General features: G+C 44.0%; 1 protein-coding gene across 1 annotated transcript in view; it reads left to right on the top strand.

Annotated features, from left to right (window-relative positions):
• The first annotated feature begins 3143 nt into the window (after positions 1-3143).
• The window catches only part of LOC132870074 (proton myo-inositol cotransporter), a 132299-nt gene continuing 113088 nt past the window's right edge, over positions 3144-22354 (top strand). Inside the window, exons 1-2 of the mRNA XM_060903618.1 lie at positions 3144-3714; positions 21169-21328. Coding sequence (XP_060759601.1) covers positions 3144-3714; positions 21169-21328 — 731 coding nt within the window. The remainder of the gene's footprint in view (positions 3715-21168; positions 21329-22354) is intronic.

Raw genomic sequence — 22354 nt, forward strand, 5'->3', positions numbered from 1 at the left:
ACCTTGCCAAAATATCCTGTATTTTGTTATGTTTATAACCTGTACAATTCTTTGCACTTGATATGAACGAAAAATAAACATCTCATGTGTTACATTTAGTTAAGCCACGCCGTCCAGCCACCTACTGACATACCTGGACTATAAACCACATAACTACAAAAACCTATCCATATTTTGAATTTTGCAGAGACCTAGACTTTAATACTGCTATTGTAACATTCACTGCCCATTATCCACACAGAACACTGTCCAGTTCAAGCTTTCTTGGGCACATGCTGCAGAACAGGTCCACTGCTTCATCAAGGTCCAATGCAACACTGTAATACATATGTACAAGTGCAAATGCTGACAATCTCTCCTCTCCCATGCTGCAGAATAAGAAAATGTTCAATCTCCGGACTGTACTGTGTGTTGTGTGTTTAACTTTTGCCTTCTGATAGAAACTAGACAAGCCTAGGCATTCTTTTTAATAGCGGAGCTCCTGCACAGACCAAAAGCCCTTGCGAGCGGAGCCCCATAGGCATACAGTGTGGAAACATAAAGAAACCCAACGAGTTTTTTTCTGATGGTTTCGGTCCTGTGCGTGCATGCCTGCCACCACAGGAAACCCAACAACTAGTGAAGTAAGTAGTGAAGTGTGAAGTAGAGTAATAATAATAATAATAATAATAATAATAAGTTAAATTTATATAGCGCCTTTCAAAAAACCCAAGGACGCTTTACAATTATAGACAAGGAAAGAAAAAAAAATAAATAAAAAAGATAATTTAAAAAATAAATAAATAAATAAATAAATAAATAAATAAGTAAAAAGTCCACCAAGTAGGGGTCAGGATGTAATTCCCGTGGTGTAGCAGCCACAGTCCCACCAAAAGCTGCACGAAAACAAGTCCCACATCTCCAGCACCGCCGCCATGACGCTGTCAGCAACATCACTCGAACACCACGCCATGGATCCGCAAAGCGAGCAGAGAAGCTCCGCCACGCAGAGCGCTGGTGTGTCCCAAACCGCCTGCACAGCAGCCGTGACACCACCGAACAACATCGATCGGAACATCACCCCAAGCGTTAAAGTGCAGAGTGCTGGACAACCACGGTGTAAAATGAGCAACGAGCTCACTGCAGTCCATAGCTGGGAGCACAGGCATCGCCCACGGCAAACCAAGGCCTGGAGGGAACTGACGCCCAAAACTGGGTCCGGAGCTACACCACAACCGGCGGACAAAAACACTCAAACATCAAACTACACAAACACACAGAAAAAAAATAGAAAAAGAAATAAAATAAAATAAAATAAAAAAGCTCTGGTGAGAAGCGGCAGCCAGAACGCGCACGACGTACTCTCAACCGGAAACGGAAACAAAAAAAAAAGTAGTAGTCAGGACAGTATAGTAGTGAGTAACTTGTCGCTGTTGTCGCCCGACATCGCCGTGTGTCGCGTACTCGCGTGGCTGCCATCACAGGCAACCCAATCATGGCGGGAAAATCTCCATGCACGGCGCGTGCGCATCATGCCTGAAGTTTTATTTTTACTTTTTTTGAAAATTCTCGTTAAAAAAATCCGACTCATTCTTCTTCATTCTACTTTTTGGATAAAAGTCGATATAACAGTAAATAAATAAAACAAAAGAGGCTGGCTATGATATAAGAGAATTCTACAACCCAGAAACAAATGGGAGCTCCGCTTTTAGGCAGTGCCTAAATCTATATATTAGTCTAACTTCTGTCATGGGACAAAACTTTCAGGGTTATCGACCTACCAAGAACAGGAAACATGGACTTCCACATGGTTTATGTGTGGAGGGTGGGGGATGAGGGTGGGGTCGAACGACCCACCTGACTGACCCCCTCTGGTTACGGCCTTGCATCTTATACAGTTGTGTGTTTCCAAGTTTGTGGTGACAGTTTGGGGAAGAACTACAAGTGCTATATGTGTTACAGTCAGGTATCCACATAGTGCATTGTTAGTCATCCATATAGTGTATCATTTACATAGAAAAGTGTATATAGTGTGTATATACTGTAGTGTGTGTAACGTATATACTTTTTCAAGCTTTACTAAAAGCAAATTAAGCTCTAATTATTTATGTACATTAAAACATTTCTGGCAGCACGGTGGTGTAGTGGTTAGCCCTATCGCCTCACAGCAAGCAGGTTCTGGGTTCGAGCCCAGTGGCCAACGGGGGCCTTTCTGTGTGGAGTTTGCATGTTCTCCCCATGTCTGCGTGGGTTTCCCCCACAGTCCAAAGACATGCAGGTTAGGTTAATTGGTGGCTCTAAATTGACCGTGAGTGTGAATGGTTGTTTGTCTCAGCCCTGCGATGACCTGGCGACTTGTCCAGGGTGTACCCCGCCTCTCGCCCATAGTCAGCTGGGATAGGCTCCAGCTTGCCTGTGACACTGTACAGGATAAGCGGCTATAGATAATGGATGGATGAAAACATTTCCAAGTAAAAGATACATATTAAAAGTATGAAACTTTCCGGTTAAAGATGGCCACCCCAGTATCAAGGAAAGATGCAATTCTGTACCATTTTTTTTTTCTTCTGAGAGTTTTTGTTTTCACAAGCTATCAATAAATGAATCAATCAACCAACCAATTAACACAGTGAAATATATTAGGCAAGCTCTTAAAACCACATGGCCTCAGCAAGAGTTGTGAAAATTGACAGATTTGTCGTGCGGTCTGTCTGTTCATGCGCGTGTGCGCGCGCGCTCATGTCAGTCCACCCGCTTCACGTCACGAAAAAAAAAAAACACGCCGGTGATGACGAAAGCAGTCGACGCCTCACTTTGAAAAGGACCCCCCCCCACACACACACACACACACTCACACTTCTCCCCCGACCCCCCACCCTGTTCCCTTCTCCACCCCGTATCCCGCATCTCTTAACCATCTGCACGCGCGACTTTGGACCACCAGGATGTTGATGAAGATAATGATGCTGATGCTGATGCTGCTTGATGCAAAGATCTGAGTTTAATAAGAGGGAAAACAGACAGTTTAAAATACTTCTGCAAATATATTATACAAAATAATAAAAAAAAAGACCCAAGAGATTCGGGATATATAGTTTTTCTTCCCAACTAAACGAACGTTAATCCGTTTTGCAACTCTTTTTAAACATTTGTTTCTCCTACTTATGTCCCGCAAATCCTCCGAGCATGACTACACCCTCCGCGGCATGACCAACCTGATGGGCGAGAGGAGGAAGAAAGCGGGAGGAGGCGGCGATGACAGCGGAGAACGAACTCTCATCACCGCTCCGTCCAGCGCGAGCCTGGCGAGCCTGGCCGCCTCTGCGTCCTCGCGCGCATCCTCTGAGACCGCTGCTTCCACCGGGGACTTGGAGCGCGCGGCCAGGAAGAACTTCCAACGCGATGGAGCGCCGGCCTTCGTGCGCGTGCTGGCGCTGTTCTCTGCACTCGGAGGCTTCCTGTCCGGATACGACGCCGGTGTGGTGTCCGGGGCCATGCTGCTCCTCAAGCGCGAGCACAACATCACGCTGCCATGGCACGAGCTGCTCGTGTCGGGCACCGTGGCCGCTGCGGCTCTCTCAGCTCTCGCGGGCGCGTTCCTGAACGACGTGTTCGGCAGGAGAGCGTGTGTCCTGCTCGCCAGCTTCGCCTTCTTCATCGGCGGGATCGTGATGGGTTCTGCTCCCAATAAAGAGGCTGTTTTGATCGGCCGGTTAATTGTTGGAGTCGGGATCGGTAAGAAACCCTGTGTGTTTGTTTACGAGCCTGTGAAAAGAAAACAAGTCACAGTTTAACGTGCGACTCTGAAATACAGCGCACTACAGATGTTTCTGTTTACACCAGAAATGCATCAGTGCACGCTCCAAAAACTTTACTCCCAAACCCTGAGGCTTGGTGTCTCCACTCGCTCCTACACCCTACCAGCAAAGAGGGATTAGGGTTTATTCATCACAGGCTCCCTGAGATTCGAAATAACAATGTACATGAGGGGTAGTTCTGCATTCCTGTAGAAACACAAACATTTTATACACAATAACATAACACATAATGGATAGATCCAAAACTGTCTAAACATGAAACACACCGGATAAATCACGCTGTTTTATCAGCTGTCCGATTACATTTTGTTCCCCAAATTACACCATCCAGATCTACAGGCTTCCTTCAATCGTCTTTGCATTTACGTAATGACATAATTACAGGTGCAAAAGACGTTCCCTGGTGCAGGGATTCTCAAAAGTTTTGTATCCAGGAACCCCTTTCACTGTTTAATAATCTCATCTCATCTCATTATCTCTAGCCGCTTTATCCTTCTACAGGGTCACAGGCAAGCTGGAGCCTATCCCAGCTGACTATGGGCGAGAGGCGGGGTACACCCTGGACAAGTCGCCAGGTCATCACAGGGCTGACACATAGACACAGACAACCATTCACACTCACACCTATGGTCAATTTAGAGTCACCAGTTAACCTAACCTGCATGTCTTTGGACTGTGGGGGAAACCGGAGCACCCGGAGGAAACCCACGCGGACACGGGGAGAACATGCAAACTCCGCACAGAAAGGCCCTCGCCGGCCCCAGGGCTCGAACCCAGGACCTTCTTGCTGTGAGGCGACAGCGCTAACCACTACACCACCGTGCCGCCCTGTTTAATAATAATAATAATAATAATGCCAGGGCGGCACGGTGGTGTAGTGGTTAGCTCTATCGCCTCACAGCAAGAAGGTCCTGGGTTCAAGCCCAGCAACCAGCAAGGGCCTTTCTGTGTCGAGTTTGCATGTTCTCGGTTTCCTCCGGGTGCCCCGTTTTCCCCTACAGTCCAAAAGCATGCAGGGTAGGCTAATTGGTGGCTCTAAATTGACTGTGAATGTGACTGCAAACGGTTGTTTGTCTCTATGTGTCAGCCCTGTGATAGTCTGGCGACTTGTCCAGGGTAGTCAGCTGGGATAGGCTCCAGCTTGCCTGCGACCCTGTAGAACAGGATAAGCGGCTACAGATAATGGATGGATGGATGGATGGATAATAATGGCTGTGAGAGTACATTGGGAGCTGTGTCAAAAGTATGGCCTGCAGTGTTCAAAAAAATGGTACGAACATACACCACCACCAATAATGGAAGATGAGCAAACCAGGCTCATGTGGGACTCATCTGTCTTCACAGACCGGCGACTAGAGCACAACAGACCTGATGTTATGCTGATAGATAAGACCCTCCATGAGTGGGTTATGATTGACACAGCCATACCTGCTGATCAAAATGTAGTTAGAACAGAAGGGTGGAAGGTAGAAAGATACCAAGATCTGGCACTTGAAGTTAGGCGGTTGCACCAGGCAACAGTGAAGATCGTACCTTTTGTAATAGGCGCACTGGGGACCATCTCAAAGAACCTTTTGGAAACCAAAGAGGTTCAGGGAATCCCAGACATCATAGGAAGTGCGCAAATGACAGCTTTGCTCAGAACAGCTCATATCCTTAGGAAAGTGGCATGCCTCTAAGCTACAGGTAGCAGCTGAGGCACAGTACTATAAAACATTAACCGGTCGTAACATCAAAGAGCCGAGACAATTGCAAAATAATAATAATAATAATAATAATAATAATAATAATAATAATAAGTACAACTAACTTATGTCATTTATGTGGAGAAAGAGTGGAAAATATTATCCACACCGTGAGTGCATGAAAGTGCCTGATACAGAAAGAGTACAAATGATGGCATGATAAGCCTGAATCTCCACTGGTTTCTATGTAGACGATATGGGTATGAGGTAGGTGAGAAGTGGTATGAGAACACACCAGAGAAAGTGATGGATGATGAGGGTAAAGCAAAGATTCTGTGGGATTTCGATTTTCAGACAGACCGAGTACTTGAACACCGTTGGCCTGACTTGGTGCTTTACAAGAACAAGCAGTAAGAATGTCTGATAATAGATGTAGCTATCCCGAGTGATCACTGAGAAAATAACGACGTGTGCAGGTGGAGATCTCACGGCTTTGGGGATTACCAGAGTCGAAGGTTAAGGTCATCCCTGTAATCACTGGGGCTTTGGGATCAGTCCCAAAGAAATCGAAGACTTATCTTGACATGCTTGATTTTAAATATGATATTAAAACCTTGCACTGCTTGGAACAGCACACATATTGTGGAAAGTGCTGTCTGTCTGAGGTCCTTGTTGCGACTTGACAGGCAGCAGAAAATGCCAGAACAAACTGACTAATCCAAAAAAAAAATCTACTGTGCAATGTAGAAATAATAATAATAATAATAATAATAACCATCATCATCATCATCATCAACATCATCATCCATGGACCACCTCAGTACAGATTTATTTCATTAAAGGTGTCATTGCATCGTTTTTTCATTAATTGTGCGGTGGTCTCTAGTATGAATGAATGCCCTGTGAGCCGGTTTTGGTGAAAAAAAAAATGCTGTGGTGCTCCTGTTTCAGGCTGTTCTAGTTTGATGGAGGAGTGGATGGAGAGAGAACGACAGGATTTCAGCTCTTACTCATGAATATTCATGACATGTAAACATATCGCTTCTGATTGGCTAACAGCACTGTGAAGCTCCCTCCAGTGGGTTATGACTACTAATTTTCGAAGTGACGTAAGTTCATAGGGCTTTTTCTGATTCGCTGGTTTTTCCATCTATTTTCTTTCATAGGCTAATACAGGGAATGGGGGTAGAAGAACATTTTCACATGCAGCATGCATATGCAACTCGGAGTCATCTCATCTCATTATCTCTAGCTGCTTTATCCTGTTCTACAGGGTCGCAGGCAAGCTGGAGCCTATCCCAGCTGACTATGGGCAAAAGGCGGGGTACACCCTGGACAAGTCGCTAGGTCATCACAGGGCTGACATATAGACACAGACAACCATTCACACCTACAGTCAATTTAGAGTCACCAGTTAACCTAACCTGCATGTCTTTGGACTGTGGGGGAAACCGGAGCACCCGGAGGAAACCCACGCGGACATGGGGAGAACATGCAAACTCCACACAGAAAGGCCCTCGCCGGCCACGGGGCTCAAACCCGGACCTTCTTGCCGTGAGGCGACAGCGCTAACCACTACACCACCGTGCCACCCTGCAACTCAGAGTGACCTATGGTATTTCAAAAAGAGCAAGTATTAAACGGTTTGTCGTGGAATGACACCTTTAACATTATTTCAATATTTACTATATTTTTTACTTTTTTGTTACTGAGGTGTTTAGATTCAATCCAAGTAACAAATCCAGCTAATTCTAGTAGCTATAGTTATTAGCAACCAGTTAATAACTATTAGACTTCAGTAGTAAATATAATAACTTTGATCACAGTGGGTTGTGATTTCTATGGAAGCTGAGAACGGCTATACTTAATTATTTTATTATCTTGAAATAAAAAAGCTTGTTTACTTGTAATAATGAGTTAATTATTTTGTTATCACAAGAAAATAAAAGGTTGTTCTATTTCCTTCACTCCAGACCGCCAGGGCGGTGCTAAAAGCACTAGTGGAAGGATCTTTGCATCCGCACGTTTCGAGAATCGCATACAAAAGTTGTCATCTCATGACGTATGACGTGCCTGCCTATATATGGCAACATCCCACCTCATTTGGCCTCTTCTTTTTTCTCGCGTTGGAATCGCATATCTTCTATTGGAATTCTGTGTGTGCTATCAGTTAACTGTGGGAATACCTGCGACAATCTACAGTGCAGCTCGTGACTGAAGAGGACTTCAGTGGGACTCGACTCCACGCGAGCTGTTTGGTCACTAAGGTAACTTGGTTAACATTATTTTGAGGTTGTTTATGCATTGATAGTCATTGAATCTTGGCTGCCAAGGTTTCAGGGATGGCTATTATATCGGTCTTGTCACAAACTGTTCGGTTGCCGGCAGGTTTCTCAGTGTTGAGTGAGTTAGCGAATTGGTTGCCAATAATGTTAACGTGTACTTACAACTTTACATGAGCATCGGTTTTCTGGTTGCTAGTAAATCGTTGTCTGTAGTGGTAAAGTTGCGCTTGCGAACTCGCTAGCCTTGGTTGCCAGGCTAGCAAGCAGCGCTACACCTTGCTTCTTTTCTTAAAAAAAAAAATCGTGGGTGAGTAGACACTGAGATGGATTCAGTGAGGTGTTCCACTTGCCCCAACCTAATGGAGGTGCTGGATGCACATGATCGCTGCGCGGAGTGCCTTGGCTCATGTTCTCAGCCACCTGACCAAGAGGAAGTGATGTCTGTGGCTGCCTCAGACACCTTTTTCAGTCAGCCTTCTTCCTCGGCGCAGCCACCAAGCGAAGTCCTGCCAGGTGTTGAGCCCCGTGATTCGGGCAGTGATGTTACCTCTGGGCGATCTGGGGAGTCTGCCTCAGTGGTGGGTTCGGTGGAGGCCACACTGGAGGCTTTGCTTGCACATTTGCAGTTGAACACCCCGGCGCCTCCTACCGGATCTGAGAACATGTTCCTGCGCCGTGTTCAGCGTGCCTCTCTGGTAATTCCACAGTGTCGTGACTTTACTTCTGTGGTGGCCTCTGCCCTGGAGGCTGCTACAAAAGCTGCCTGTCCAGACCAGCTGTCTCGCATGCTTGCGGCGATGCAGGACCCCGGTGCTGTTGGCTTGGGTAGCATGCCAGTAGTCGAATCAAGCATTGCTTCGCTTATTGTGTCTCCCGATGAAGCACTTCGGGAGCAGGTGCGTTGCCCTAACGCTGAGTGCCACCGCACAGACGAGCTACTTTCTCGTGTTTACAACTCTACTGCCTTTCTTGCCAGGGTGTCTAACTCACTGGCACACATGCTTGTTATGCTGCACTCGACACTCAAAACATCATCGGCAGACCCACTGGCGGCTGAGGTACTGGAACTTGCACTGCAGGCTATGGGTGTCATTGCCAACCAGTGTGGCACTACCTTGGGCACCTTGCTGCAAGCCTGTCGACAAGTGTGGCTGGCTCAATCACCTCTGCCAGAAGTATGCAGGAACAACCTGAGGTGCCTCCCACTGGCACCTGGACAGGTCTTTGGGCCAGCAGCACAAGAGGCCCTTGACAGACGTGTGTCTGTTACAGAGTCTCGCTCCCGTTATGTGGGCATAGCACCCACCTTCAGAGCTCTGCCAAACCCTTCTGCCTCACGCTTTAGGCATGTGGCTCCTAGAGCTGCACAAAGGTCTCCCCATCGACCCCAGCAGCAGGCCCCCAATCCCCCATCTCCCTCGGCCAGGCAGGGTGGTGCTCAGCCACATGTGAGTTTTCACCCTTTTCAACAGATGGGTCCTCCCTGCCGTCGTCGCCCCCTTTTTCCCTTCCGAAAAACGTAGACAGGACCACTGACAGGTCAGGACCAGTGGCAGGAGTTTTTACAGGCAGCCAGCTAGCGCGTTGGCGCGAAATAACAACCAATCAATGGCTACTCACCACCCTTTCAGAAGGGTACCGCCTGCAATTCCGCTGCCAGCCACCAATGCATTCGGGTGTGAGGCAGACAGTTATAACCAATCCAAGACAAGCAGAAGCCTTGTCGAGAGAAGTTCAGTTGTTACTACAAAAAGGAGCCATAGAGATGGTCGACCCCACTGTTCACTGGTTTCTTTTCAGTTTATTTTCTCGTTCCAAAGAAAGACGGCGGGTTCAGGCCGATTTTAGATTTAAGAAGGTTAGACTGTTTCTTGAAGGTGCTTCCTTTTCAAATGCTATGAACAACAGATGTACTGCAAGCGGTCACAAACCAGGACTGGTTTGTGACCGTAGATCTTGAGGACGCCTATTTTCACATACCCATTGCCGCAGACCACAGGTGCTTCCTTCGTTTTTCATTCATGGGAAAGATTTTTCAGTTCAGAGTTCTCCCCTTTGGACTTTCTCTGGCGCCAAGGGTGTTCTCGAAATGCATCCAAGTAGCACTAGAACCCCTTCAGAAGGAGGGCATAAGAGTGCTCCCTTACTTGGACGACTGGCTTCTTTGTGTGGCATTGCCTGAACAGGCCAGGGAACATGCTCACTGGTTGCTACTACACATTACGGCTCTGGGGTTCAGGGTGAACCAGAGGAAGTGCAAACTGGTCCCAGTCCAGGCAGCACATTTCATCGGCCTTGCCCTGGATTCAAACACTATGCTGGCCAGTCCCACGCCAGACAGAATAAGTTCAATTCTCACTGGAGTGAACCACCTTCATGTCGGGGGAACTCAGTGTTACGTTTCTCTCCTTCAGCTGTTGGGGAAACTCACAGCGGCCTCAGTAGTCATTCCTCTGGGTCTTCTGTGGCTAAGGGCTTTTCAGAGATGACTTCTTCAACTGCGTCTGTGTCCAGTGTGAGACAGGCACATGAGGGTGAGAATAACATGCTGTTGCATGCTCATGCTAAGACCTTGGTCCCAGGTACACTTTCTCACTCGTGGAGTTCCACTTGGTCCCCCACTGGGATGGTGGGAGGTTATCCGGACAGATGCTTCCCTCATGGGTTGGGGTGGAGTCTGGCGTCAGCAAGGTGTGAACGGCACCTGGCCTGCTCCATGGCGTACATCCCACATCAACACACTGGAGTTGATGGCAGTGTTTCTGACATTGCACCACTTTCAGGAAGTGCTACGGGGCAAACATGTATTGGTACGTACAGACAATGTGGCAACTGCTTTCTATATCAATCATCAGGGGGGCACAAGGTCTGTAGCTGCGCTTCAGGTGGCTCACAGTCTCCTAGTATGGGCTCAGGACAACCTCCTTTCCATAAGAGCATCTTATCTACCTGGACGCCTAAACAGTGTGGCAGATGCTCTGTCACACAGCAAGGTGTCTCAAGGGGATTGGAAACTGCATCCAGATACGGTGGAACAGATCTGGAAAACCTATGGGAGAGCAACTGTGGACCTGTTTGCGAGCAGTCAGACAACTCATTGTCCGACATGGTTTTCCCTGGGAGATGAAATGGCAGCGTTGGGCCAGGATGCTCTGGCCCACGACTGGCCGAGGGCCATCTTTTATGCCTTTCCCCCTCTACCACTGTTGTGGAGGACTCTCTGCCGTGTGCACATTCACAGTCACCATGTGCTATTGATAGCTCCTCATTGGCCATCCAGGCCATGGTTCCAGCTCCTGCTGTCACTACTAGTGGGACCCCCTTGTCAGCTGCCCAGCAGGCCCGACTTGCTGACGCAGATGGAGGGCAGGATTCAACACCCATGTCCCAAACGCCTAAAGCTCTGGGTGTGGCCCTTGGGGCCCCGGGGCTACTACTGGAGTGTTCAGAAGGGACCAGGAACACTGTGGCGAATGCATGTGCAGAATCTACCCGACGCTTGTATGCAGACAAGTGGAAGGTGTTCTGTGATTTGGTGTGCGGAATGCAACATCGACCCCCTAAGCTGCTCTGTTCCACAGACTTTAGATTTCCTGCAGCACCTTTTAGAGCTTGGCAGAGCTGCATCTACACTTAAGGTGTATGTTGCAGCACTAACAGCCCACCGTTCAGAGGTTGGAGGTGTTTCACTTGGGTCCCACCAGCTGGTGGTAGCCTTTTTGAGAGGGGCATTTCGTCTTAATCCTTCTCATTTTGTGCGGAGTCCGTCATGGGATCTGAACACTGTGCTTGAATCCTTTTGCTTGCCTTCTTATGAGCCCCTGTCAGCAGCTGACATTAAGTGGCTATCTGTTAAAATGGCTTTTCTCCTTGCCATCACAACAGCCCAGCGTGTGAGTGAGCTACATGCCCTCTCAGTGAGTACTGTTTGTCTTCGTTGGGGCCTTATGTTTGACAGTGTTTCATTGTGGCCTAACCCAGTTTTCCTCCCGAAAGTCTTATCTCCCCAGTTTAGCAACCAGCCGATTCTGCTGACTGCTATACCAACGGACAGGACGGACTTGCATGCAGAGTTGTGCCCTGTCAGGGCTCTGAGGTTTTATTTTGATAGGACGGCAGCCTTTCGTACGACAGACCAATTGTTTGTTTGTTTTGGTGGTGCTCTGAGAGGAAGGCCTCTGTCCAAGCAGCAGCTCTCCCGTTGGGTTGTGGAGGCAATCACCCATGCCTATGAATCTATGGGACGTACTGTGCCCTCTCCTGTCCGCTGCCATTCGACGCGTGCTCAGGCAACATCATGGGCAGCTCTCCGGGGTGTACCAGTCTCTGACATTTGTGCTGCTGCAACTTGGTCCAATATATGTACATTTTCCCGGTACTACAGGCTAAATGTTGCGTCCATGCCATTGCTGTGTGCAGCTGTTCTTCCAGAAGGTGGTGATGCTCTTCTGAATTCCTCATGACTGGGTTGGTATTCGTCTTCCACTAGTGCTTTCAGCACCGCCCTGGCGGTCTGGAGTGAAGGAAATAGAACGCTGGTTACGAATGTAACCGTGGTTCTGTGACTAAGTGGAAGACTGCCAGGGTCTTTGGTCACTCGGATTGCGCGAGAATGATCTTGAGGCCAACTGACGTGGGATGTTGCCTTATATAGGCAGGCACGTCATACGTCATGAGATGACAACTTTTGTATGCGATTCTCGAAACGCGCGGATGCAAAGATCCTTCCACTAGTGCTTTCAGCACCGCCCTGGCAGTCTTCCACTTAGTCATAGAACCACGGTTACATTCGTAACCAGCGTTTCTTCTTATTGTGTCTACTTATGTTTATCAGAGATTAGGACCGCCATAACTACATTAAACAAATGAAAATATATTAAATAAAAATAATAATAATAAATAATTAACTCATTATCACAAGAAATTGAGCTTTATTATCGTGAGATAATGAAATAATTAACTTTTGATCTTGAGAATTATACACCATTAAATATTATTGCTTCAGTAGATTTCACACTGTTGTGACACACTGAAAAAAGTCATGGTCCCTCTGACGTTGTTTCAGACCCCTGAGAGTCCTTGGACCCCAGTTTGAGAACCACTGTCATAGGGTATCACGCCAGTGGTACAATTTATCATCTTTTTTTCTCACACAAATAATAAGCATAATTAGCTAGCAAGTCTGCTTTCCAGAGTTACAAATGTTACCTTTAGCTACAGTACTGGAAATAAGCAAGAAATTGTGGCTCTGCTTGCCTTTTTTATGGAAGCTGGTGGTTATGAAAATATTTGTTTGTCATATGAAAATATTTCAGGTTTTTAATCTTGAACTAAAGAAGTGTACATGGTGACTTAGTGTTTGATAATTAGCTAATTAATAGCTAATAAATCATTCATTAAGTCATACCTACTGATATTAAATGCTTAAAATGATGCATATGAGAAGCACATGCCCTTATAAAATACAAATACAAAGGCCCACTATGATTTTTTCATTTCATTTCACATTGTGAAGAAAAGACAACTCATAGCATAGCATTTGTATGAATGTTTGTTTATTTTAAACATAATATTCAAAGCACCTTGAGGATGGATATGCATTTTGGCTCCTGTGTTGTCACCTGCGTTGGCGCAGCGCTGGCCAATTGAAATTGATAAACACATTGATATTCTGCTGTAACCCATGTTGTCTTGATAATAAGAATGCATTGCCCTTTGTGTTGACTTAATAGTATCAAAGCAACATTCATCGATCAGCAAGAGTTGGGGAAAAAAAAGGCCTTATATTTCTTATAACATGCACAATGTTAGGAGCAACTTTAATATTAAACACTGCACTGAAAGTCTCAAGTGCATATTTGTGATGAGAGTTCTCATCTTCTCCTGGTTTATTGCTTTGGCTATGTAGGACCAAGTTAGGCACATGGCGTGACAGGCATTGACAGTATGTCCCGCAGTGAATTTTCAATCAGAAACCAAGCCCCTAGTCAGGCACAATTATGTCAAGACCCAATGTTAGAAACCATGGCTAGATACTTAGCAGATAGTAGAAATAAACTCATTCTGGTGCTAAACCTCATGAATAATGGTGGATGTGATTGAGAGCGAAGCAATTATTATGTGTGGGGTAATGTGCTCTTTTTGCATCTTTGAATACTAAATCTATGACCACAGTTTGCTGTGAAATATCCCATATTTATAGTGCCAAACCTTTTAAGACCTTCAATTGAAGTAATCAAGAATAAAATCCCATTCTTTTACAAAATAGATTTAATTGTATTTGTAATGAAAATGAATACATGTTTTTTTGTGATATAAACTAACATGGCACTAATAAAGTACAATGACTTGTCCTTTTCCAACTGAGTGACCCACTGCGCACTGACACCTAATCATCACCTTGATATCTCTGTCTAATTAGGCAGGTGTTTGTGTAGCTTTCTTCACTAATTATTTTGCCCACATATTCTGCCAGTCTGTCTTAATCAACGTATCGGCACTCATTAAGAAATGGCTTAGTATTTTCTGTTACCTAAAGGTCAAATCTGTCAGTTTGTCAAGCAAATAAATGTCATACCTTCCCTTTGACACCGCTGGCTTCCAATTTGAACGGTTTAGCCCAATTATTCGTGAGTTGCCCTTTGTGCCAGCACACCAGTGATGCGGTTCATAGTGAACCACAGCCACTTTAGCCATGAGAATAGATGACCTTTAGCCATTGTCATCATTCAGCATGAAGAGTTTAACAAAAATGAATGGTAAAATGCTTAGATTTTGTTCTCTAGAGCTCATTTCACACCCAAGTCCAGTTCTTAAAGTACATATAATAGTTTCTGCTCCACCAACAATTAGCTGTGGTGTCTGAAAAATGCTACCATTAAAAGACCCTTATAGCCTCTAAAAGATCTTTGCTCAAAAGCAGAAAAATGGGAGTTCTCTTGGGTCTCTTTTGGCGTCTAAGTGAAGAGGTTAAGCTATCTGTTTTCATGTGTCTGCAGGGAGAAGTCATTAAAAGCAATTTTGACTTTTACTATTAAGTCAGAACGTCTCTTTTGATTTTACAGCAATCCAAGGCTAATTTATTTTGGCCATTAAATTTAAAACAGGTCATTTTGGCCTGAACAAAACATAATTGTTAAAGCCAGGTGCAAATAGCAAAGATTTCATTACCTGTCAGTAATAATGAGACGCAGACTCATTTTCCTCCCAACTTACTCCTCAGAGTTTATTCTTACTTACATACAAGTGAGACTGCAAGAGATTATAAATTTGCAGCATGGTGGTGCAGTGCCTAGCACTCTCACCATACATCAAGAAGGTTCTGGGTTTGAACCTTGTGGCTGACCGGGGTCTTTCTGTGCGGAGTTTGCATGTTCTCCTTGTGCCTATGTAGGTTTCCTCCAGGTGATCTGGTTTCCTTCCAAAGACATGTAGATTAGGTCAACTGGCTACTCTAAGGCCAAGTTTACATTAGACTGTATCTGTCTCGTTTTCTTCGCGGATGCACTGTCCGTTCACATTAAAACGCCGGGAAACGGGAATCCGCCAGGGCCCACGTATTCAATCCAGTTCGTCTGGTCCGGTGCTGTGTAAACATTGAGGATACGCGGATACGCTGTGCTGAGCTCTAGCTGACATCGTCATTGGACAACATCACTGTGACATCCACCTTCCTAATTCGCTGGCGTTTGGTCATGTGACGCGACTGCTGAAAAATGGCGCGGACTTCCTCCTTGTATCACCTTTCATTAAAGAGTATAAAAGTATGAAAATACTGCAAATACTGATGCAAATACTGCCCATTGTGTAGTTATGATTGTCTTTAGGCTTGCCATCCTTCCACTTGCAAGTGGTGAGTGACTTGCGCATGCCCGATATGCACTGGGATCACACACACAGCGGCTCAGTCCCGAATCACTGCTCGTGCGCTTCACTCGCACGCTCTGTGAGCTGCGCAGGGCCGGAGTGCGCACCCTCCAGAGGGCACTCGCTGTTCAGGACGGAGTGATTTGGAGCGCAGGATGCCTGCGGAGCCGAGCCGCTGAGGAGAAATTACACATTACACATTTACACATTTCAACTTACGTGCCGTCTAATTAGTCATGTGATTAGCGTATCTGTGTATTGGCGTTGCTGTGTGCACGCGAATCGTGTATTGGCATTGCTGTGTGCACGCGAATCGTTTTTAAAAACGTTAATCTGATGATCCGCTGATACGGTCTAATGTAAACCCCACCTAAATTGTCCATAAGTGTGAATGGTTGTTTGACTATCTATTAGCCCTGCGATAGATTGGAGACCTGCCCAGGGTGTACTCCACCTTTTGCCTGAAATCACCTGGGATTGGCCCTAGCTTCCCCCGTGACCCTTACAGATAAGCAGTACAGATAATGGATAGCTAGGTGGATATATACACCGATCAGCCATAACACTATGGCCACTGACAGGTAGCGTGAATAATATGTACTTATTGACTGAGTGGGAGGGCCGGACTGGAAAATATTTGGCTGGAGGTCATGCCGTACAGACCGAATGCAGGGAGAGCCATAAAAATGACCAGGACCCAAACATTTTCCCGTTCAGCCCAACCTAGCTCAGTCAATAAGCATTTCATCATATGACCTTTTTTAACTAACATACACAGTGGAAAACAACAGTGTGAAAAACAAACCAATCTATTTTTATTTGATTGACAGCAAACCATTTGTATGCTGAATCACCTTTGCACAAGTTTGAAATAACAGTTTGATGATGACTCTGAGGATGACTCAATAACAAAACATCTGATGATGACTCAATAACAAAATGTCTTTTTTTTTTCAGAATAATGGATGTGACACTAGCACCTGGAAGAACAAGACTTTGTATATTTATTACATCGATATTTGAAAATGAAAATGGTGGAAGAGAAGGAAATGGGTCCGGGGCCATATATGTCTTTTTCCGGACTGGATTCAAAAATCCCTATCTGCCCAGTCACATGACTTTTTCCCAATGGTTTTATTAAGAGCACACGCGTGGGTCCGTACGGGTCATATGATAATATTGAATATCTCATTACAATGGCACCTGTCAAGGGGTGGGATATATTAGGCAGCAAGAGAGCAGTCAGTTCTTGAAGTTGATGTGTTGGGAGCAGGAAAAATGGGCAACCATAAGGATCTGAACGACTTTGACAAGGGCCAAACTGTGATGGCGAGATGACTGGGTCTGAGTATTTCCAAAATGGCACATCTTGTGAGGTGTTCCCAGTATGCAGTAGTTAGTACCTACCAAAAGTGGTCCAAGGAAGGTACAACCAGGGAAATCGGTGACAGGATCATGGGTGTCAAAGGCTCATTGATTTGCATGGGGCACGAAGGCTAGCCCATATGGTCCAATCCCACAGAAGAGCTACTGTAGTACAAACTGTGCTCAAACAGAAAGGTGCCAGCATTAACTTTTTCAGTAGTTTGTGCTACAGTAGCTCTTCTGTTGGATTGGACCATATGAGCTAGTCTTTGCTCAGTCAAAGTCACTCAGATCCTTACGCTTGCCCATTTTTCCTGCTTCCAACACATCAGCTTCAAGAACTGACTGTTCTATTGCTGCCTAATATATCCCACCCCTTGATAGGTGCCATTGTAATGAGATAATCAATGATATTCACTTTTACCTGTCAGTGGTCAGTGGTCATAATGTCATGGCTAATTTATTTATATATATATATATATATATATATATATATATATATATATATATATATATATATATATATATATATATTACACACTCACCGAACATCTGTACATTCATTAGTTATGTAGCAGCAGCACAATTTTAAAAAATCATACAGATTTTTTCCAGGTTAAGAGCTTTAATTAATGTTCACATCAAACATCAGAATGAAGAAAAGGTATAATCTTGGTGACTTTGATCATGGCACGGTTGTTGGTGCCAGATAGGCTGGATTCAGTATTTCAGCAACTGCTGATCTCCTGTGATTTTCACACAACAGTCTCTAGAGTTTACAGAGAATGGCATGATCAATCATCAATGTCAAAACATGATGTATATACTGTAACAGCCACAGCTTTTATGGATGAGTACATGTGTCTGAGTGGAGAACATGCTTTTTTAAAAGTCTAATGAAATGTCGATAAGAGTCATCAACACAGAGTATTGATTAACCTCATGTGAGCAGGGAGAGTGGGGTTCCCATGGCAACAGGTGCGTCGTCGACTGAGCAACGGAAGCGTCAGGAAGCAGCGAGCAGCAGCTATTAATAGACTTTACAGCAAGCGATGATGCTGTGGCCCTTGTCCTATGAATCTGCAAACACATGTTGTTTGTTCTCCCGCATAAATATCATGTAGACATTTGTTCTGCTCTCGGACTAGATCTTTATCCCAGACTATGGGAAGCAAAAGGGTGTGTTTTTGTTCATATCCAAACTCTTTTCACAAATTTCATTTGCACAATATGACACTTCCGTGCTGTAATTGCTTCAGGATGAGGATGACTGGCTGGTCTGTCACATCAAAGCTCTCTCAAGGGCCATTCGATTGACAAGAGGGTTGTAACTATAGATTAATAACTATTGATAATATTGTACATCGATGTGTAGCGATGTGTTTCAAGGCATGCTAAGTAAATTAATATTCATGGCTTATTTAAAAAATTGAGGATTTTGTTTTCAACCATTTGTTGTCGATACCATATCACACTGCAAAACATCATTTATTGTATGAGTACTGTCAAATAAAACCAAAGAGCCAAACTCCTAATTGCCAATTAAGAGGCAATATTAATGCACTGTTTGCTATCGTAGTCATACAGTGTTTTTACTGGTATCACAAAAACCCCTTCCAAAGAGGGCGAAGATGGACACTGTGAAGTTCATGACACAATTGCAATGTTCCAAAGATTTACAGGCAGGTTCATGGCTGAACTAAATTGAATGTGCTTTATAGATTGCCACAAAAAGCTGTGCTCAGTCGCATCACTGTTGTCTGCCCAGTTCTCACCTCTTTATCCAAAGGATGGATGGATGGATGGATGGATGGATGCAAGAGTGGTGGCGTACCTTGTGTCTGATTAGCCAAAGAAAAACTGATGATGTGATCATCAGTTCGGGCATTGAACCCGACCAACTGAGATAGATAGATAGATAGATAGATAGATAGATAGATAGATAGATAGATAGATAGATAGATAGATAGATAGATAGATAGATAGATAGATAGATAGATAGATAGATAGATAGATAGATAGATAGATAGATAGATAGATAGATGCAAGAGTGGTGGCGTACCTTGTGTCTGATTAGCCAAAGAAAAACTGATGATGTGATCATCAGTTCGGGCATTGAACCCGACCAACTGAGATAGATAGATAGATAGATAGATAGATAGATAGATAGATAGATAGATAGATAGATAGATAGATAGATAGATAGATAGATAGATAGATAGATAGATAGATAGATAGATAGATAGATAGATAGATAGATAGATAGATAGATAGATAGATAGATAGATAGATAGATAGATAGATCTTTATTGATCCCTTTGGGAGGGTTCCCTCAGGGAAATTAAAATTCCAGCAGCATCATTACAGAATAAACAGAGAATGAAAATAGAGAAAACATCTAGATAAATTAATTATTAACATATACAAATATAAAAAATAAAATATGGGGAAAAATTTAGCAGGACACATCAAAGAAGTAACAGTTTTAATAAGAGACAAAATTACACTTTGGCACTGTGCTTTTCGTGATGGCTTTCATTTTGGGATGAATCACATTTATATTCCACCTGAGCCATGCACTCTCCTCATATTTTTTAATGCTATTTCTATTAAATAAAGCCTAGCATTACCTCCCAATAGAAACCTGGGATTTGGTAGGCAGTTACTGTTTGCAGATAAGCTTTAATTTCCTGTTTCTGTGCAATTTCTATGATTGACAAAATACTTATGTGGAACTGGTTGTAAACAGCATTCTGTAATATTTAACTCAATATGTATAATTATCTGTGTCCACAAGCTGCCACAACAGCTTCAGTATGCCTTGGCATAGATTCTACAAGTCTGGAACTGTACTTGAGGGATGAACAACATTCTTCCAAGCAGTATCAATTCAGTTGGCAAGCAATGTCTAACACATCAGTCCAAAATCTCCCATAGGTTTTCAATACTATTGCTACTGATACTACTACTACTGTTTTTTCTACTCCTGTCTCAGCCCCTGTCACGTCATTGATTAGTTACCCAGTTATGTTCACCTGTTCTGTGTTAGTACTCGATTAGTTTGTTTATGCACAGTATACCCTTCTCCGTGAATGGTGTTTTAGCAGTCCTATGGTTAACAATCAGTATTACACACCAGACTAATCAATCTCAATCATTTCTCTCTGTCTTGCAACAGTCAGTGGTGTCCAACATCCATCCATCCATCCATCCATCCATTATCTGTAGCCACTTATCCTGTGCAGGGTCACGGGCAAGCTGGAGCCTATCCCAGCTGGCACCCTGGCTGGCACATAGAGACAAACAACCATTCACACTCACATTCACACCTACGGTCAATTTAGAGCCACCAATTAACCTAACCTGCATGTCTTTGGACTGTAAACACCCGGAGGAAACCCACACAGACACGGGGAGAACATGCAAACTCCACACAGAAAGGCCCTCGTCAGCCGCTGGGCTCGAATCCAGGACCTTCTTGCTGTGAGGCAACAGTGCTAACCACTACACCACTGTGCCACCCAGTAGCCAACAATAAACCCATACTATTAACATGGGTATAAGGACTGAGTGACATGCAGTCAGTGAATTATAGAGTAGGGGGACAAAAACAGGAAAGGGAAAATCGTCTGGTGATTATAAGTAACTGGGTTATTATACAGAGTTATACTGCTGATTAGGAAATATGTATGGCTAATGCTTAATTGTAAAGGTAAACAACACCATGGATTTGAGGCATTTGTAATATCATTAACCACTTTTGTCACATTTAGTATGCCATAGTTTATACACAAATGTTTTAAAGTCACTGTATTCCATTAATTTGTCATTTTTTAGCCACTGTTAAACCTACTGACCAAAATGGTAAACAATTAAAGAATACACTGATCAACTAAACAATATAGATGAAATATGTACAGGTAACGTGTTTAAGAGTGATTATAACAACTTGCATGTTTTGAGAATTTTGCTAAAGAATCCTAAGAGGGAAGCAAGCATTTATACAACTTTATCAGAAATCTCACTCTGGGTTTGTTTGTTTGTTTGTTTGTTTGTTTGTTTGTTTGTTTGTTTGTTTGTTTGTTTGTTGGGGGGGTTGGCATTCTGTAATTCCTTCCCCTACATCAATTATACAATTTTCCATTAATTTCCATCTTTTCACTCATGCAGGGATTGGCTCCATGACTGTTCCTGTATATATTGCTGAGTCTTCACCACCACAAATGAGAGGGCAGTTGGTCACCATCAACACGCTCTTCATCACAGCAGGCCAGTTTGTGGCCAGCCTCATTGACGGAGCATTCAGCTACATACAGCATGGAGGATGGAGGTTTGAGTTCCACAGATATTCATGATATTCATATTCACTGGTTCTGTACTGCTCAACTCAGCTCATCTCGTTAGTGCCTCACTCCACCCAAGGCAGTTCAATTGGGCGAAATATGTTGGATTTGGTACAGCATGATGAGAATGGCTAATAGGGGTCATTTCTAGTTCACTCCAATCTATTGTGTTCTTCAGGCTCCCTGACTCACTGTCACTTTTTTCAAATACACACCCTCTGTTTGTTATTTTCTCTCTCAGGTGATTTATTATAGTGATTTGATTGAATCTACTGTAATATGTGGGGATGAATATGACTTATGAATTGAAAGAGCCTGAGATTTACCTCGTCTGCTTGTGCTCCAAGCCTGGCACTCGGCTGGCTTTCCTGATAATGAAAATGAACCTGTCATAGTTTTTGGTGAACTGATGAGTCATGCAATAAGAGATCTTTCTCCAGCATAGGTTTGTGCGATGCGCAGTATTACCACAGTCAAGAGATTTTCATGAGTAGAAAGGGTGCTACTACATTCTTTTATTTTATTTGCAGCATATTTGCCAAAACCCATATAGGCAGAAACAGTATGTTGCATAATGAATTGATAATGAATCATCCAAGGTTCTTTTTAGGACTGTGTACATTTATTCATCTATCACATTCTTTTATGCAGTGTGAGGCAGAATCCAGGGACAGAGCTGAGCAGCTGGAAATGCTGTTTCTCTTGGATGTGTGCCTTATAGTGAAAATACCACACTGCTCTCCGACATGCTCATGAAGTTCAATAAAAAGGTTGACTATGACTTCCTGTAAAAGTATTCATCCCCCTTGGTGTTTGTCCTGTTTTGTCACATTACAAGCTGGAATTAAAATGGATTTGGGGGGGTTAGCTCCATAACACAACATGCCTACCACTTTAAAGGTGAAAATTGTTGTTTTATTATGACTCAAACAATAATTAAGATGAAGAAAACAGAAATCTGAAGTATGCATAGGTATTCACCCCCAAAGTCAATACTTTGTAGAGTCACCTTT

The sequence above is a fragment of the Neoarius graeffei genome, chromosome 21 (assembly GCF_027579695.1).
Source record: "Neoarius graeffei isolate fNeoGra1 chromosome 21, fNeoGra1.pri, whole genome shotgun sequence".
Classification (NCBI taxonomy): Eukaryota; Metazoa; Chordata; class Actinopteri; order Siluriformes; family Ariidae; genus Neoarius; species Neoarius graeffei.